This window comes from Vigna angularis, chromosome 9 (genome assembly GCF_016808095.1).
Source record: "Vigna angularis cultivar LongXiaoDou No.4 chromosome 9, ASM1680809v1, whole genome shotgun sequence".
NCBI classification, from domain to species: Eukaryota; Viridiplantae; Streptophyta; class Magnoliopsida; order Fabales; family Fabaceae; genus Vigna; species Vigna angularis.
Genome location: NC_068978.1, coordinates 15,880,960 through 15,898,908, shown reverse-complemented (window position 1 = coordinate 15,898,908; position 17,949 = coordinate 15,880,960). Strand labels below are relative to the sequence as shown.

The following is a 17,949-nucleotide window of genomic DNA, read 5'->3' as shown; positions in this document are numbered from 1 at the left end:
ATTGAATTTCACATACTATGGCAGCCAGGGCTCGATATTCTGCTTCGGTAGAGGACCTGGAGACAATATTTTGTTTCTTAGTTTTCCACGATATAAGAGAGGACCCTAGGAAGATGAAAAATCCAGTGGTGGATCTTCTAGTATTAGGACAAGTTGCCCAGTCCGAGTCACTAAAAGCTTTAATCTGGATATGTGAATCAGCAGCAAAGAAGAAGCCTTGCGAGGGACTGGACTTAATGTATCTAAGCATGTGCTGCAAAGCCCGATAATGATAATCAGTAGGAGGATGAACAAATTGACTAAGAAGATTAACAGAAAGCATAGATCAGGTCTAGTGTTAGTGAGATAAAGTAACTTTCCTATTAGTCTGCGATAGGAGTTGGGATTGGTCAAGTAATTCTCTTTTCTATACAAGGAACTGGTGTCACTTAGAAAAGGGGTAGTGCAGGGCTTGGATCCCAACATCCCTGTCTCTTCAAGAATGTCCAGAGCATATTTCCTCTGACATAGGTGTATCCCTTTCTTAGATCTGGCTACTTCAAAGCCTAAAAAATACTTCAACTCTCCCAGGTTTTTTATCCGGAAAGCACGATGAAGAAGAGCTTTTATATGGTATATTTCTTTGATAGAATCTCCTACTAAAATGATGTCATCTACATACATAAGGAGAGCTGTGAAATTTGTGGATGTTTTCTTAATAAAAAGAGAATGGTCAGATTTAGATTGAGTGTAATCAACAGAGAGTAGAAAAGATGATAGCTTATCAAACCATTATCTACTAGCCTGTTTTAGCCCATACAGAGACTTGGTTAACCTACAAACCTGACCTTTTGCATGAATGTCCAGCCCTGGTGGTGGTTCCATATATACTTCTTCATTTAGGTCCCCATGTAGAAAGACATTATCTACATCAAGCTAATGTAGATGCCAATTTTTTGAGGCAACAATGGCTAGAATCATTCTGACAGTGGTTAGTTTAGCAACAGGTGAAAAAGTAACTAGAAAATTTATACCTTCTTGTTGGGTATAACCCTTAGCAACCAAGCGAGCTTTGTACCTTTCTATGGTGCCATTAGCTTTATGCTTAATCTTGTAAACCCACCTACAACCAATGGAGTTTTTTCCAGGAGGGAGTTGAGTTAAGTACCAAGTACCGTTGTCTTGCAAAGCTTTGAGTTCTTTCTGCATAGTTGTGACCCATTCATGGTTTTCTTTGACTTCATTATATGACTTAGGCTCATTATTGGCAGATATGGCCAATGTGTATTTTAAGTGCTTCTCCGATAAAGAGTCATAACACAAAACATTGGAAATAGGATAGGGAGTTTTGTAATTATTCTTAACATGTAAAGAATTGGATGAGGAATGATTAACCGGGTGGATGTAATCATTCAGATATCCGGGGACCCTTTTGACTCTAGTGGGTCTTCTAGAACTATGGTCTTCTCTGTCATCAGTGTGATCAACACTAGTGTCAATGGTGGTGTCTTCACTATGATCAGATCCCTCCTCAGTATTACCAATCTCAAAAAAATTTTGAGTTCCATCACAATTTTGACTATACCAAAAATCATTAGGCAAAACACTTTCAATTTCCTTTTCAGCATAATTGGTCTCATTATTCTATTGATCCTTGTAAGGGAAAATATTCTCATAGAAAATCATTCCTGCTTAAAAATATTTCTCAAGTATTAACATCAAGTATGATATATCCTTTAACACCATTTTTATAACCTAAGAAAACACCTTTTCTAGCTCTAGAATCAAGTTTATGTCTGTTATGCTCTAAAGCGGAAGCAAAACATAGGCAACCAAAGGTTTTTAAGTTCAAATAGGTGGGAGGAGTGTTATATATCAAATCATAAGGGGTCTTACCATTTAGAACAGATGTAGGTAATCTATTTATCAAATAAATGGCATGAGATATAGCATAGGACCAATAGGCAGTAGGAATACTGGATTGAAAAAGAAGACTACGAGTTTTATCTAATATGTGTTGATGTTTCCGTTGAACAATAGAATTATGTTGGGGAGTTTCTACACAACTCTTTTGGTGTTCAATATAATAAGAATCATACATAGCAACACAGTTAAATTCAGGTTCATTATCAGATCTAACAGTTTTAACATTTTTTTCAAACTGATTCTTAACTTTTAAAATAAAATTATGTAAAAGATCTCTAGTTTGACCTTTATTGTGCATCAAAAAAGCCCAAGTATGCCTACTATAGTCATCAACTATAGTAAGAAAGTATTTATGCCCATGAATAGAAGGAATATAGATAGGTCCCCATATATCATAGTGTATTAATTCAAAACAGTCAGCAGAAACAGTGGTGCTTTGGGAAAAAGGAAGTCTATGTTGTTTTGCATAATTGAAAATATCACAAACAATTTTAGATGACATTTGAACATAAGGAAAACTTTTACATATTTGTTCTATGATTTTGTGACCAGGATGGCCAATCTATAATGCCACAGATCATCATTAACATGTTTACATGAAAGAACAGACTTAAGAACATAATTCTGACTAAAAATAGGAAAAGATTGCAGATAGTAAAGGCCTTTGTAAACATTAGCATGCCTAATTGTCTTCAAGGTAGAATTGTCCTGAATCTGACAAGTCTTAGAAGAAAAGCTTAGAGTGCAATTTAAGTCCCTTTTTAGACTTTGTACAGATATAAGATTAAAAGAAAATTCTGGAATGTAGAGAACATTGAAAATGATGAAATTTTTTGAAATTTGAATGGTTCCAGCATGTTGGGCTGTAACCACATAATTATTAGGAAGTTTAACATATATGGGTTTAATTTTATGAAATGTAATAAAGTGTTTTCTTCATGGGTCACATGATCAGTGGCCCCAGTGTCAATGATCCAAGAGAAATTACCTTGGTTGTCCCCATAAGTGTTTCTCTACACTTGACTAATATTGTGTGAAGGGTTATCAATGCCCTCTATCATTTTTAACAATTTATGCATTTGTTTAGGAGTGAAAATTTGCTTAGAATTACTACTATTTTCCTGTTGAGCATTCTGTGTCTAGGTAGAGGTAGAATCATCTTTACAAGCATTAGCATAACCTCATTCATTCTGGCTTCCCCTGTCCTGACTGTTTTGGTGGTAATTTTTCTTGTACCATGGTGGGTAGCCATGTTTAGAGTAACACTCATCAACTGTATGATTCATCTTGTGACAATGGGAACATTATTTCCCATAATTGGGATTTCTCCCTCTTCCTCTTCCTTGGCCACGAGAGGCAGTGCCACGACCTTGAGATTTCTAATTAGGTTTGTTAGAGGTGCTAGCCAAAATTTTGAAAGAGTCATTCTGACTGATAACTCCAGGATGTTGTCTTTCTTGCCTTTCTTGTTGCATAAGAAGAGAAAAGACCCTGTTGATGTTAGGAAGGGGCTCCATCAAAATAATTTGAGTCCTAACAGTTTGCTAGGTGCCATTTAATCCTTTTAGGAAGCAAATAACATGTTCAACCTCTCTATATTTTAGAGAGACTCTAGACAAATCACAAGTACAGGGGTTTTGACATGTGCAACAAGTGATTCTAATTCTTCCAAAAGAATCTTTATATCAGTGAAGTATTAGCTGAAATTTCTTTCTCCCTCCTTAATAGAATGGATATCTTGTAATAAATCTGAAATCTTGAAGTTGTCTCCTTTAGAGAATCTTTCTTTAAGTGCTTCCCACAAATCTTTGGCATTGTCAATATAGATAACACTTTCTGCAATCTGGGGTAAAAGGGTCTTGATGATCTAGGACAAAACCATTGTATCACATCTCTCCCAAGCCTCAAATAAAGGGTCAATTCTTGGTGGCTTTTTTATACTGCCATCAATGAATTTAATCTTGTTTTTGGAGAGAATAACTCTTTTCAAATTTCTGCTCCAGGATGAGTAAATGGTTTCATTAAGAATCTGGAAATGAGAGTAATACCTAGATTTTCTCCAAGATGAAGATAAAACGGGCTAGAGGGATTAATGGTGGGATCTGGGTTGTCCATCATGCTAAGAACTGGTCAAGAAACATGTTGCTCTTCTGATACCATATTATAATAAGGCCCTTGGTTATAATAAAGGCCAAAACGCATAAAGGCTCAAGAAAGAGTAATATCTCGTGCAAGAAGCTTTGAGACAAACATTAGATGAGAAAAGCGGGGCTGATGCGAGAGAAAAAGAAAGACCTCGAGGTCTCCATGGCAGCACTGCAACAAGGCATCAAGAAGGAAGAAAGAGAGCAGATCGAAAGGAAAGCTTCATCAAAGGTAAGAGAAAAACTTGTATTGTTTCTGTAATTGTATTTCTGATTACAACTGAAAGGGAAAACCCTAACCTTTAAATAGGTTAGGGAAAAGGGAAAAGGGAAAAGGGTACTAAACAAACTAACTTAACTGTTACTACTCCTGAGTAGTAACAGAACTAACAAAGCAAACATCAATAGCCTCCCCTTAAGCTGGATTGTGTATGTTGCTCTCGTGGCTCTCGTCTTCTTCCTCTCACTTCACTTGAATGTCGCTCTCGTGTTCTCCCTCTTACTAGTAACCAATTTCATTCTCGCAAAGGTCACTGTTGTTGGTGTCGCTTTCTCTTGTAAACTCTTACTACCTTCGCATACGCTAGGTTTAGGGTTTGAGTATTTCTTATCTCTAAAGCACTCCATAGATTTCAATCATTAAACGTCTAAATATACTAAAAAATTGACTTAAAAATGAGTTTTATATCCTAGAAAATAATTTCTAAAACAAAACCTTCAAAAATGAATTATTGAGAAACATGTTTCCTTCAATCTTTAATCACATGGAAAAGTACCATTCAATACAAATTCAAACTATAACTTAATTAAAATTAGGTTTAATCATTTCGGAGGTCCTTATTTGTGCAGAATCGTCTCAAATAGGTTCTCGTATTTTTTTTATCCCAATTAGGTCTCTGTTTTTGTAAAATTGAGTCAATTTTAACCTTGCCGTTCATTAAACTACACGATGTTAAATTTGTTGTGGTGGCATGTTGACTGTACAATGGTTAAACATGTGACAATGACTTGGTGGCATTAAAATCACGTGGCAATGAATGATGCTACTGTGAAACCCTAAACCAAAACCATTTTCACGCTTCCAAACCTCGCAGTCGTCATGAATCATGACGCACTTCCTTTCATCGGCCACTAGCTTCAACGCATCATCTTCTCCTCGCGAATCAACAACACAGAGCAATCTGGAAAAGGACAATAGAACTTCTACGCAGAAATCACCGCCTCACACAGAGCTTTACCCCACCGATCCTAAACCTCTGGGTGAGAATCGAACGACAATTTTCGACTTCCAATAGTGTTGTGGGATCAGCCGATGACGGGATTTCAACATTTGAAATGATGAAAAGTTGGTATTTAAGGATAAAATTGGATAATTTAAAAAAACCTTAAAGAGAAAAGTGATGATGGTAGAGAAAAAGAGAAGGTGTGAAAATGTCATAATCTCAGTCTCTTGTTCCTTTCTCTAAAGCTATATGCTATATTCTGTAGAGCCTCACGCGAATCTTCCATCTTCCATACATGAAAATGTCTTCTTCTTCTTCTTCTTCTTCTTCTTCTTCTTCTTCTTCTTCTTCCCTCCTTGATCAAAGATATATCTACAACAAATATCAAAGATGAATATTAAAATATGTATCCAAAGAAAAGAATACAGAGTGAAGGCCTTTTATCTTTGAAAAAGATTTTCTTAGAAGTATCCTTGGCCTTTATTTTATTTTTTCTTTCACTTTGTTTTGAACATTCCCCTTCATTATATGATGAAACAAAGTGATGTTTTTGAGAAGGAATTTCAAGATCTTTACCTTTGGATGAAGAATTTAAAAGCATGCATACCTTCTTCTCCTTTCTCTTCTCTCCTTTAGAAAGTTGTTTATTCAACCTTTCTTCTTCTTTTCTTTCTTTTTCAATTTTCATTTTCATTTTTATTTTTATTTCATCCTCTTTCACTTGTTGAGGTGTAAGAGGAATTAAAATTATTGTACTTCCTTTGTGGAGAAAAGTTACTTTATTGGTGTAGCCATCATGAGTGGAGTTATGATCATATTGTCATGGCCTACCTAGTAGAACATGCCCAACATCCATTGGCACAACATGACATAAAATTGTTTCTTCATAGTTTCCAATGGAGATAGGTATGTTTACTTGTGTTTTGACTACTATTTCTTCATCCTCTTTTATCCACTAAAGCTTGTAAGGCTTGGGATGAGGAATAGTAGTTAAGGCCAACTTTTCCACCATTCTAGAACTACAACAATTACAAGAGGACCCACTATCCACAATTAATGAACAAGTGTTTTCAAAAACTTTGCATCTTGTGCGGAATAGATTTTCCCTTTGTGATTGTTCTAGTTCTATATGTTGACTTCCAAGAAGTCTTCTCACCAATAACAACTCTCCTTCACATGGTAAGGCTTCTTCCTCAGATATGGAAGTATTGAATCACTAGAAGAATCTTCATCTTCACTTTGATGTTCTAGGATATAAGTAGACCTTTTGTTAGGACACTCAGAAGCATAGTGCTCTTTGTAACCACATCTAAAACACTTAGTCTCTTTTACCCTATCATTTTTAGAAGATTCTTTAGAGGGATATTTTTCTTTTTCCTTTTCCCTAGGTCCCTCTTATTTTGATTTGAGGGTTCACCCTCCCTCTTGGACTCTTTCCTAGGGTAGGAAGAATCAGAGTAGTCTCTTTTAGAGAAAGTTTTCCTCTTCAATTGTTGCTCTACTCTAACACAAAGTTGGACTAACTCATTGAGATCATTATAAGGTAAAAGTTCTACCTTATCTCTTATGTCATAATTTAGTCCACTTTGAAACCTAACAATTGTTATCCTTGACTCTTCTCTTATACCAGCTCTCAACATGAGTAACTCCATTTTTTGCCTATATTCCTCAACACTCATGTTTTTCTGTTGGAGTTTATGGAGTTTGTCCATTAGCTCTCAACATGAGTAACTCCATTTTTTGCCTATATTCCTCAACACTCATGTTTTTCTGTTGGAGTTTATGGAGTTTGTCCATTAACTCCCTATCATAGTAAGCTGGCACATGCCTTCTTCTTAAGGCATACCTCAACTCATTCCAATACCTAATGGGAGGTAGGTGTCTTAATCTAAGGTCTTTTACCAATGTTGTCCACCAATACAAGGCATAGCCTTGAAAACTTAAAGAGGCCATGGTTACTCTCCTCTCATCATCTATTTGGTGGCACTCAAACAATTGCTCAACTTTCATCTCCGATTCTAGATATTCTTCCACATCATCTTTTCCATGGAAGGGAGGAATGTCAATCTTGATTTCCCTTGGGTGATGCTCTCTCACTCTATGATTTCTCCTAGGAGGTATTTGATAGTGGTCATCATTGTGATGACTACTATAATGCTCAGGTTCACTAGGTAGAGAGGATGTATCTCCAAGGTATTCTCTTCTTCTATGTGAAGACCCTTCTTTCTTTTTATCCTTGCCTTGATTGATCAAAAGTTGACCAATCATATGCTTGAGCTCATTAATCTCTTTGTCCCTTTGTTGGAACTTTTGCTTAAATTCCTCTCTTAGTTGTAAGCTCTCACTTTTAGGTCTCACACTCCCTTGGACACTAGATTGACTCATCCTTGTCAAGTATGTAGAAATGATTTTCACAAGGGTTTCAAAAAATCTCACAAGTAATGAGTGAAAAGATTTTCACAAACTTTCTTTTTTTTTTGGTGAAAGATTTCTAAAGAGATTCTAGAGGCAAAAATGTTTCCAAGTAGCTCCTAGGAAGAAGAGGTGAGCCACAGTTGGACAAGCTTAAAAACCAAGTTCTTCCTAGCCAGAGTTTCCTTAGATTTATCTTTTACCTTAGTTTCTAGGTAGAAATCTTTCAAAATATTTTGAAATGTTAATGAAATGCTCCTAAAACCAAAAGAATGTTTAGCTAGATGTTATGTTATCATATATACCACGGAGACTTAGAACAAAAAGATCAAACAAGCAATTTAAAGAAAGCAATAAAGATGCAAAATGTAAATGCTAGACGGCCCTAAGTGAAAGTGCAAGTGACACTTGGAGCCTCTTGACACACTTCCACACTAAGAAAACGAAATTATACTATTACAATGTTCAAATGAGATCTTGGAATTGCTTCAAGAGCATTTTCCCAAGTCACTTAACCAAAAATAAAAAATTTACTTGAAACAACAAAGGTTCCGTGATATAGTGGCTTAAACAAGCTTAAAATAATGCCTAAAACAAGTGTAGGCTTCAATCTTTGGATGCTGTTATGTGCTACTCAAAAACAGTGTGTGAGTTGAGCTTTTTCTGGTTGGAAATGTTGTTGGAACAGCAAACTGCAGCTGCTGGATAGAGGAAAACAGCTACTATAAAGCCCTCCTTCTTGCTCCAATTTCAATCCCCTAACCACTTCCTAGAAGGCTACCATAGTAGGTGTAGGTTTCTGCCTTTGGATGCCTCAATCAGATTGCACATCTGCTCCAAAATCCACTAGAAACAACACCAAACATATCTAAGAAATTTGCACCAGTTTTAGCACATTCCACCAGAATTTACAATTCAAGTTTCGGGAATGGACAGTTTAGAGGCCAAAAATAGGGAATTCAAATGGAACATCACACAAATAATAGCAAGCACTCAAAAGGAACCTAATAAAGGCACTAGAGTAGATTAAGAAAGCAAGAAAAATCGAAATCACAGTTCAAAATTCATTCCAGTTACAAACTGTTTGATAATTTCCAAAGTGTTTGATGAAATGCCCCAAAGAACTTCAGATTTTGTGTTTTTGACTTTCAGGGCTTGTAAACTGGATTGCGCAATTCCATAAGCTTTTTAACACTTGATGTTACTTCTTTTAATCATTTATTTTCAATATAAACATAGAACTAGCTTTTACCAATCCAGATTTGGAATAAATTAAAGGAATTCTTTTCAAACAGCTCCTAGGAATGCAAAACTGCACGAGAAAAAGTGAACTGATATGGTGGTTTTAAACCCAAAAACAAGTGGAAGTGATTCAACAGCTCATGTGAGTGATCAGATAGCTTTGCTTGATGATTTTAAGTGTGTTCAAACTCTTAAACAACTCAGAAACTGTTTAAACTCAAAATCACTGGTTCACTTCCCTTTTAACCTCAAAAATTAATGGTTTAAAGACCAAATCTGCATATAGGCTAAAATTTGACCAAATGAACAGTGCTATCAACTTTCAAACATCAATTTAAACTTGTTGAAGCTTTTAAACAACACAGAAACAACACCAACTGAAATCAGACCTTGCAATAGCCAAATATGCAGTAAAAACACCAATTCACCACCAAAATCAGTTTTAACATAATCAAAAGCTGGAACAGTGATCAAATTGACTCAAGGAAGTGTAAATTCACTGATCTAAGCTAGAATTGGAAAGCTTAGCATGACCAAACTCAGATTACACAGTTCAAATATGTTGAGCATGGTGAAAAGCTGGAAAGCAAACTGTAACAGTGGAATGCTAGTGTTTGTGCACAACCAAGCTATGCAAATTGCATTTCATTGCTTATTATGGTTTGCTACACCTTTAGCATCCTTCAATAGCATCAAACAAAGTTGTACAAAGCTTTAGAATCAAAGAAACCGAACGGAAAACAGATCCATGAATTGAAACAGAAATAAATTTTTCTGCAGTAGAGCTCACACAGTATTGAAATCAGAATTGATTGCTAGTGCTTCAACTTGTATCACCAAGGCTAGAACAAGTTCTCATTGCCTTTATTGGTAGATATATAGCTTGTCTAGCACTTGAACTCAAGCAAAAACGACAACTATCACAACTGAACAGATTAACAAAACTGGACAAAAACAACACTACAACAAAAGGTGCACAAGACAATGATAAACTGAAATTTAAATTTAAAGCTGGAAATGACATAAACAAGGAACCTTCACCATTTAAAATGAAAAGTAAACATGAGCACACAATAGAAACATGAAATCAGTGATTGGAAATAGAAAAACAGAAGCAAAAGATACTAAAAACAAAAACTGGAAACAGAATTAGAATGGACAACAGAAAACACCAATTGAAGTGCAAAGATGGAAGAATAGCTTAGCTCTTGCTACGTGGACGACCTAAGCTCATGATACCACTTGATGGAAGCATGCCTAGGCTTGGAACTCGCAAGTAGCAACTCCAAAAACCAAGCATTGATGGTGCAGCGGAATGAATGAAACTGAATGGTGTTTTGATGTGTTTAAGGGAAGGAGTGTGTATAGAGACCTCTCAGCTTAGAAGGCCTTCCTACTATGAAAGGAACCTAGAGGAAAGGGTAGAGAAAGTGAAGAGAAAGAGTGACTTAAGAGCAATAGGGTTGGGAAATGAATTCAGCAGCATTTCACTAAGCTCAAAAGTGAAAATTACAAAGGGGAGGCCCTCTTATTTATAGGTGAAGAGGGGCCTCAATTCTGATCTAATTTCCCTCCAAAATTCAAAATAAGAAACGAGCTTGAAGGCCAAGCTACCTATGTAATAGGAAGCATGCTAGGTCACATGGAAAATGCTGCTAAAACGTGCTTCATGCAGCTCCACTGGCGCTGGAGCGCCCCTCAACTTAAGGCGCCTAGGCTGACGTGAGCTGGGAAGTCCATTTGGTGCATCTACGCTGGGAACCCCCCTGTCTGAGGGCGTTGGAGCGGCCCTGGTGCTGATTCCTTGAAGAATGCTTTTCCCAAATCATATTGGTTGGCCATGGTTCTTGCCTTTATTGTATCCTACAAAACAAAACAACCACATAGTATTACAAGAGGAATCCTTCTAAGACATCAAGAAAGAGCCTTTAAAAGTTCTTTTTCAACTTCTCTTTCCTAGCCTTAGCATGAGTTAGTACTCCTTTGGATGACTTGCCTAAATAGGTTTCCATCAGCGTCTTCATGCTAGGCTGCGCTAGGTGGCTCTGGAAGCGCTGCACCTACGTTGGAAACTTCGACAGCGCCACGTGGTCGACTGTAAGACTCATGAAAAATATTTATAATAGTAAATTTTTAGCATTTTATTAGTAATAATAATTTTAATGGATAGAAAAAAATGTAAATTTTGGATATAAAATTATAGTAATTCTAGAAGGAGAGCTTCAAAATTTTGATAACTTATTTAGGATTTTTAAAAAAATTGAATAGTAAAAAGTGAATAGTGAATAGTAAAAAGTGAATAGTGAATAGAAAAAAAAAATTCTTAGCATGGAAGAAATTAGGATTCCTTAGCATGGATGGAATTAGGTTCAGATTTAATCAAGTGGCTAATTAAAATATTATTTTTAAATAATATTAAAATAATAAATAATATTAAAATAATTAATGAATAGTAAATTTTTTTACCTATAAATAGCCATGGGAGGGAAGGGTATTCTACACCAAGAAAAGAGGAATCAAGTGAGAGCTTGAGAAATATAGAAGGAAGAGTTAGGGAGAAATTTTTAGTTGCAAGAAGAGTAGAGGTTCTGAAGAGTTTTCGGGGAAACAAATTCGGAGCAAGAGATTAAGTCTGGAATAGAGGTAGGGGAGCTAACCTTTCTATGCTTTTATAATATGATTTAGTATTGTTTTATTTCTATTCATGTTTTGAAATTCTGTGTGAATACTGTTAATACTTACTATATAACTATCTATATTGAATTTCGGTGTTAATATTATATGTTGTTGTTTTAAATCTGTTAATAAGAAATTTGTTAAAAACTAGTGGAGGAACACTTTGGCTAAGGAAAGACTTGGTACTTAAGTTGTCCATTGTGACGCACCTCTCTTTCCTGGAAGTCTACTCGACAGGTTTTTAACTTAAATCTTGTGTACAGATTATGTAGTGTTAAATTATCATGTAATATATCTTGTTGGAATATATTCAGTTTGTATGATTTCTGAAATGATTGAAGTTTATTTGATTTGAATTTATGCATCTGAACATGTATGAGTATTACGGGGAGATGTCGTAAGGGTATAATATGAGTCGAGGAATGTGAGTATGGTATGAGTCTCGCGGAGAGATTCTGTAATGTCATGGTATGTGTATGAGGATTATGGGTAGATTTCGTAATGGTATAATATGAGTTAAGGAATGTGAGCATGGTATGAGTTTCGTGGAGAGATTCTGTAATGACATGGTATGTGCGTATATGTTGATGTTGAGGGTCATGAAGTTGGAGGTTATCCTGATACTCTAATAATCATTCAGTCTCAAGTAGAGAATGATGAATTATGTGGTGAGAGGGGCAAGAGGTCCTGGTCTATGTGCCGGTTTAGGACATAGTAAGGGGACTAACCTTGTAAATGGTATGAAGGGCAGAATCTCCTAGTCTATGTGCTGGTTTTGGACATAGTGAGGGGACTAAGAATGACATCACAAGTGAAAAACCTTCCGTTGTATCGCTCATCAACATATCATTGGGATAAGTGCCTATTAGGTATTGTGGAATGAGTGTCTATTGGGTATAGTGGTGTTTATTGGGTATTTTGGTGTTTATTGGGTATTGTGGGACGAGTGTTTAATAGGAATTGTAGTACGATGGTATGAGGGTGTCTGACATATTATTATATGATGTTTGTATCGAAGTAATTATGCATGTCTTATAAATGATTTTTTGCATGTTAGCTCACCCTATTTATTTGTGTTTGTGTATGTGCGATGATCGTATAATTCGTTATACGGGAGTAGATGAAGGAATGTCGTCTGATCCAGTGCCGATGAAGAAAGAAATAAAAGATTAAATTAGAAGAATTTGAGTTTTATTTATGAAATTGTAGTTGAAATCTGAGTTTAAAATTTATATATATATATATATATATATATATATATATATATATATATATATATATATATATTTATATATATATATATATATATATATATATATATATATATATATATATATCAACTGCAAAATTTCAAGTGTGAGATTACGGGATGTTACCGTAAATGTAATGCTACAATATATAAATTATGCATTTTCTAGTGTGAGATTATGGGATGTTACATTAATGGTATCAGAGCGGTTCGTCCTTATGACGACCTAAGAGTTGTGGATTTATCCTACGAACTCATATTATGAATCATAATGAAAATAATTCTCTGTGTGAATAGAGAATTGACTCGCACACAACCCAACAATGAATCCTCTCATATGCCTAGCTTGGCAAGAGCTTTGGAGACTATCGCATCTGCTCTTCAACAACAGGGCGCTGCTTTAGTGCAACAGCATGAAACTGCTCTGCAACAATTAGAAGCGGCTAGGCTATGTTCTGAAGCCAGTCAAAGAGAACATGTGGAAGCCTTAAGGCAACTATCTACGAATGGCACGTCTGTAGAAGCTCAAAGGATTCGGGAATGGACCTTAGAAAACTTTCTACAACATCGTCCACCTACTTTTAATGGGAGAACAAGTCCAGATGAGGCTGATCTGTGGATAAGAAATATGGAAAAGATTTTTGATGCGAAAAATTGCTCATCAGAAACTAGGTTGGCATATTCCGAATATCAGCTGTTCGGAGAAGCAATACACTGGTGGGACAACATGAAGCTAATATTATAAGAAGGTAGTGAGATTATTACCTGGGAAGTTTTTAAGAATAAGTTTTACGCTGAGTACTTTCCGGATAGTGTAAGACATGCAAAAGAGGTGGAATTCTTGAAACTCGTGCAAGGTGACAAGTCGGTGGCTGAGTATGCAGACAAGTTCAAACAGTTGGGACGTTTCTACACCCAACCATCAAATGAGGAATGGAAGTGTAGAAAATTTAAAAATGGATTGAGAGCAGACATACAACTAGCTGTGAACCCTTTAGCTATTAAAGAGTTTTCTGCTTTAGTGGAACATGCCAAAGTTGCAGAAAGGTTAAGGAGTGAGATGGAAGTTCAGTAGAAGTTACAAAGGGTGGGAGGACCATCTGGGTCACGAGTTGGACAACATGTAAGGAATCGACCTTATGACAGACCACAACCTCATAGGAATTCTCATTAGTAACAACATCAATAGGGAATAATCCGATGTTTCGTTTGCGGAGGACCTCATCTGAAGAGCGTTTGTCCATAAGTTAATATGCGCAACAAATGTTTTCTTTGCGGAGCAGAAGCACATTTTGCTAGAGATTGTCCCTCTAACAGAAGAGGAACAACTCAACCTCAACAACCGCCTCAACAGGGAAGGATTGACAATAGACCACAAGCGACTGGAAGAGTCTATGCCTTAACGGGAGTAGAAGCTGCCAAATCAGGTACTCTTATCATTGGATGTTGTAATATAGCTGGTAGAGACTTGAATGTGTTGTTTGATTCTGGAGCGACACACTCCTTTTTGTTTGAAACTCTTATTCAAGAGTTGAACCTACCCGTAAAAGAACTGCATTATGATCTTATAGTATCTACACCGACCTCAAAATTGATAAAAACATCGAGGATGTGTCCTCAATGTCCAATCATTGTAGAAGGACGTAGGTTCAAAGTACATCTTATATCTTTACCTCTACAAGGTTTAGATGTAATCTTAGGAATGGATTGGTTATCTACCAATCGTATCCTTATAGACTGTAACAAGAAGGAGTTGATTTTCCCTGATCCTGAAGAAGCAGAGTTGTTGTCATTACAACAAGTGTTGAAGGAAGTAAAAGATGGATCTTTGTGTTTCATTATCTTGACTCATGTGGAAATTGAGAAAGATGAACACAATCTTGATATTCTCATAGTTAATGAGTTTAGTGATGTATTCCCAGAAGAAATACCAGGATTGCCACCTCAACGAGAAGTAGAATTTTCCATCGATTTAATACCTGGAGCTGGACCCGTATCGATATCTCCATATCGAATGGCCCCAGCAGAGTTGGCAGAACTGAAGAAGCAAATTGAAGAGATATTGGAAAAACAATTCATCCGACCAAGTGTATCACCATGGGGAGCACCGGTACTACTAGTGAAGAAGAAAGATGGTAGCTCTAGATTGTGTGTTGACTACAGGCAGTTGAACAAGCTAACCATTAAGAACAAGTATCCTTTGCCTAGAATTGACGATTTGATGGATCAGTTGCATGGAGCTCAAGTATTTTCAAAGATAGATCTAAGATCTGAATATCATCAAATTTTGGTTAAAGCTGAAGATGTACAGAAGACTGCTTTTAGATCAAGATACGGGCATTACGAGTATGTAGTTATGCCATTCGGGGTAACTAATGCTCCAGCGTTGTTCATGGATTTCATGAACAGAATCTTCCAACCCTTCTTAGATAAGTTTGTTGTAGTCTTTATAGATGACATACTTATTTATTCCAAAAGTCGAGAAGAACATGAGGGGCATCTAAGAATTGTGCTTGAGATCTTGAGAGAAAAGAAACTATATGTAAAGTTGTCAAAGTGTGAATTCTGGATACAGAAGGTGCAATTCTTGGGACATGTTATATCAGCTCAAGGCATAGCAGTGGATCCAACCAAGGTGGAAGCAGTACTATGGTGGGAAAGACCAAAGACTACAACGGAAATACGAAGCTTTGTGGGCTTAGCTGGATACTATAGAAAATTTATAGAAGGTTTTTCTAAAATAGTAACGCCTTTAACACAACTAACTCGCAAAGATCAACCGTTTATTTGGACGGATAAGTGTGAGAAAAGCTTCGTGGAATTGAAGCATAGGTTGACAAGTGCACCAATATTGATTATCCCAAATCCAAGTAAGTCTTTTGAGGTTTACTGTGATGCTTCACACCAGGGGTTAGGATGTGTGCTCATGCAAGAAAGAAAGGTAGTGGCTTATGCTTCAAGACAATTAAAGGTTCATGAGAAGAATTATCCTACTCATGATCTAGAATTGGCAGCAGTGGTATTTTCTCTGAAGATTTGGCGACACTATCTTTATGGTGTTCAATTCCAAGTATTCAGCGATCACAAAAGTTTGAAGTACCTTTTTGACCAAAAAGAGCTAAATATGAGGCAAAGGCGGTGGATGGAGTTTTTAAAGGATTATGACTTCGAACTTTTGTACCATCCGGGAAAGGCGAATGTAGTAGCTGATGCTTTGAGTAGGAAGATGGTACATGTTTCTCATATGATGATCAAAGAATTAGAATTGGTGGAGAAATTCAGAGATTTGAAGCTACAAATGGAGTATGAAGTAGATTTCATTAGATGTAGTAGTTTGACTATATCTAGCGACTTTCTAATTTTAATCAAGGAGAAACAATTGATGGATCCTAACCTGAAAGAGATAGCAGAACTGATCAAAATAGAATCAACTAAAGAGTTTAGGTTAGGACCTGATGGAGTATTAAAATTTAGAAGTAGAGTGTGTGTACCAGACAATGCAGAGATAAAAAGATTAATCCTTGAAGAAGGACACAAGAGTCGTTTTAGCATGCATCCCGGCATGACTAAAATGTATCAAGATCTTAAGGAGTCCTTTTGGTGGCCAGGAATGAAGAAGGAAGTAGCACAGTTTGTAGCAGCTTGTTTGACTTGTCAAAAGGCAAAAGTGGAACACCAAAGGCCTGGAGGAATGCTACAACAATTAGACATACCAGAGTGGAAATGGGATAGCATTGCTATGGATTTTGTTACCCATTTACCACGAACAATAAGGGGTAATGATGCCATCTGGATCATCATTGATCGATTGACAAAAAGTGCTCACTTCTTGGCAATAAATCTGAGAATGTCAATGACTAAGCTGGCACAATTATACATAAAAGAAATAGTAAGATTGCACGGTATACCTTCTAGTATTGTGTCAGACAGAGACCCAAGATTTACTTCTAGATTCTGGCAGACCCTACAGGAAGCTGTGGGTAGCAAATTACGAATGAGTTCTGCATATCATCCCCAAACTGATGGACAATCTGAAAGGACTATCCAGTCATTAGAAGATCTGTTGAGAACTTGTGTATTAGATCATCTTGGTAGTTGGGATGAAATGCTTCCTCTTGTGGAATTTACCTATAACAATAGCTTCCAATCAAGCATAGGAATGACACCTTATGAGGCTCTGTATGGAAGACGATGTCAAACTCCATTGTGCTGGTATCAGGATGGTGGATCAGTTTTAATAGGACCTGAGCTACTACAACAAACCACCAACAAAGTAAATTGATACGGGAAAGAATGAAGGCTTCTTAGAGTAGACAAAAATCGTATGCAGATCAAAGGAGGAGACCGTTAGAGTTTGTGGCTGGGGACCATGTTTTCCTGCGAGTAACTTCAACCATGGGTGTTGGAAGAGCCCTTCGCTCGAGGAAACTTTCTCCTAAGTTCATTGGTCCATACCAAATTTTGAGACGAATTGGGCCAGTCGCTTATGAGATTGCGCTACCCCTTCAATTGGCCAATCTCCATTCAGTTTTTCATGTATCCCAACTAAGAAAGTATGTACCTGATCCTTCTCACATTTTAGAAATAGAAGATATTCAAATCCGAGAAGATCTCTCAGTGGAAGTACAACCTGTTTGTATAGAAGACACTAAAACAAAGGAACTTAGAGGAAAAACTATCAATTTAGTCAGGGTAGTTTGGGATAGGAGAACATGTGACTCTACATGGGAGTTAGAAGAAGAAATGAAGCAATTATACCCTCAACTATTTTCTTGATGTATAGAATTTTCGAGGTCGAAAATTTTTGTTGTTGGGGAGAATGTAAGACTCATGAAAAATATTTATAATAGTAAATTTTTAGCATTTTATTAGTAATAATAATTTTAATGGATAGAAAAAAATGTAAATTTTGGATATAAAATTATAGTAATTCTAGAAGGAGAGCTTCAAAATTTTGATAACTTATTTAGGATTTTTAAAAAAATTGAATAGTAAAAAGTGAATAGTGAATAGTAAAAGGTGAATAGTGAATAGTGAATAGAAAAAAAAAATTTTCTTAGCATGGAAGAAATTAGGATTCCTTAGCATGGATGAAATT

At 36.3% G+C, this 17,949-nt stretch overlaps 1 protein-coding gene across 1 annotated transcript; it reads left to right on the top strand.

The window, feature by feature from the left end:
• The first annotated feature begins 17,246 nt into the window (after positions 1-17,246).
• Positions 17,247-17,627, top strand: LOC128193889 (uncharacterized). Its single transcript, XM_052868078.1, has one exon. It carries the CDS (start codon positions 17,247-17,249, stop codon positions 17,625-17,627), a length of 381 nt encoding a protein of 126 aa, XP_052724038.1.
• Positions 17,628-17,949: the final 322 nt, after the last annotated feature.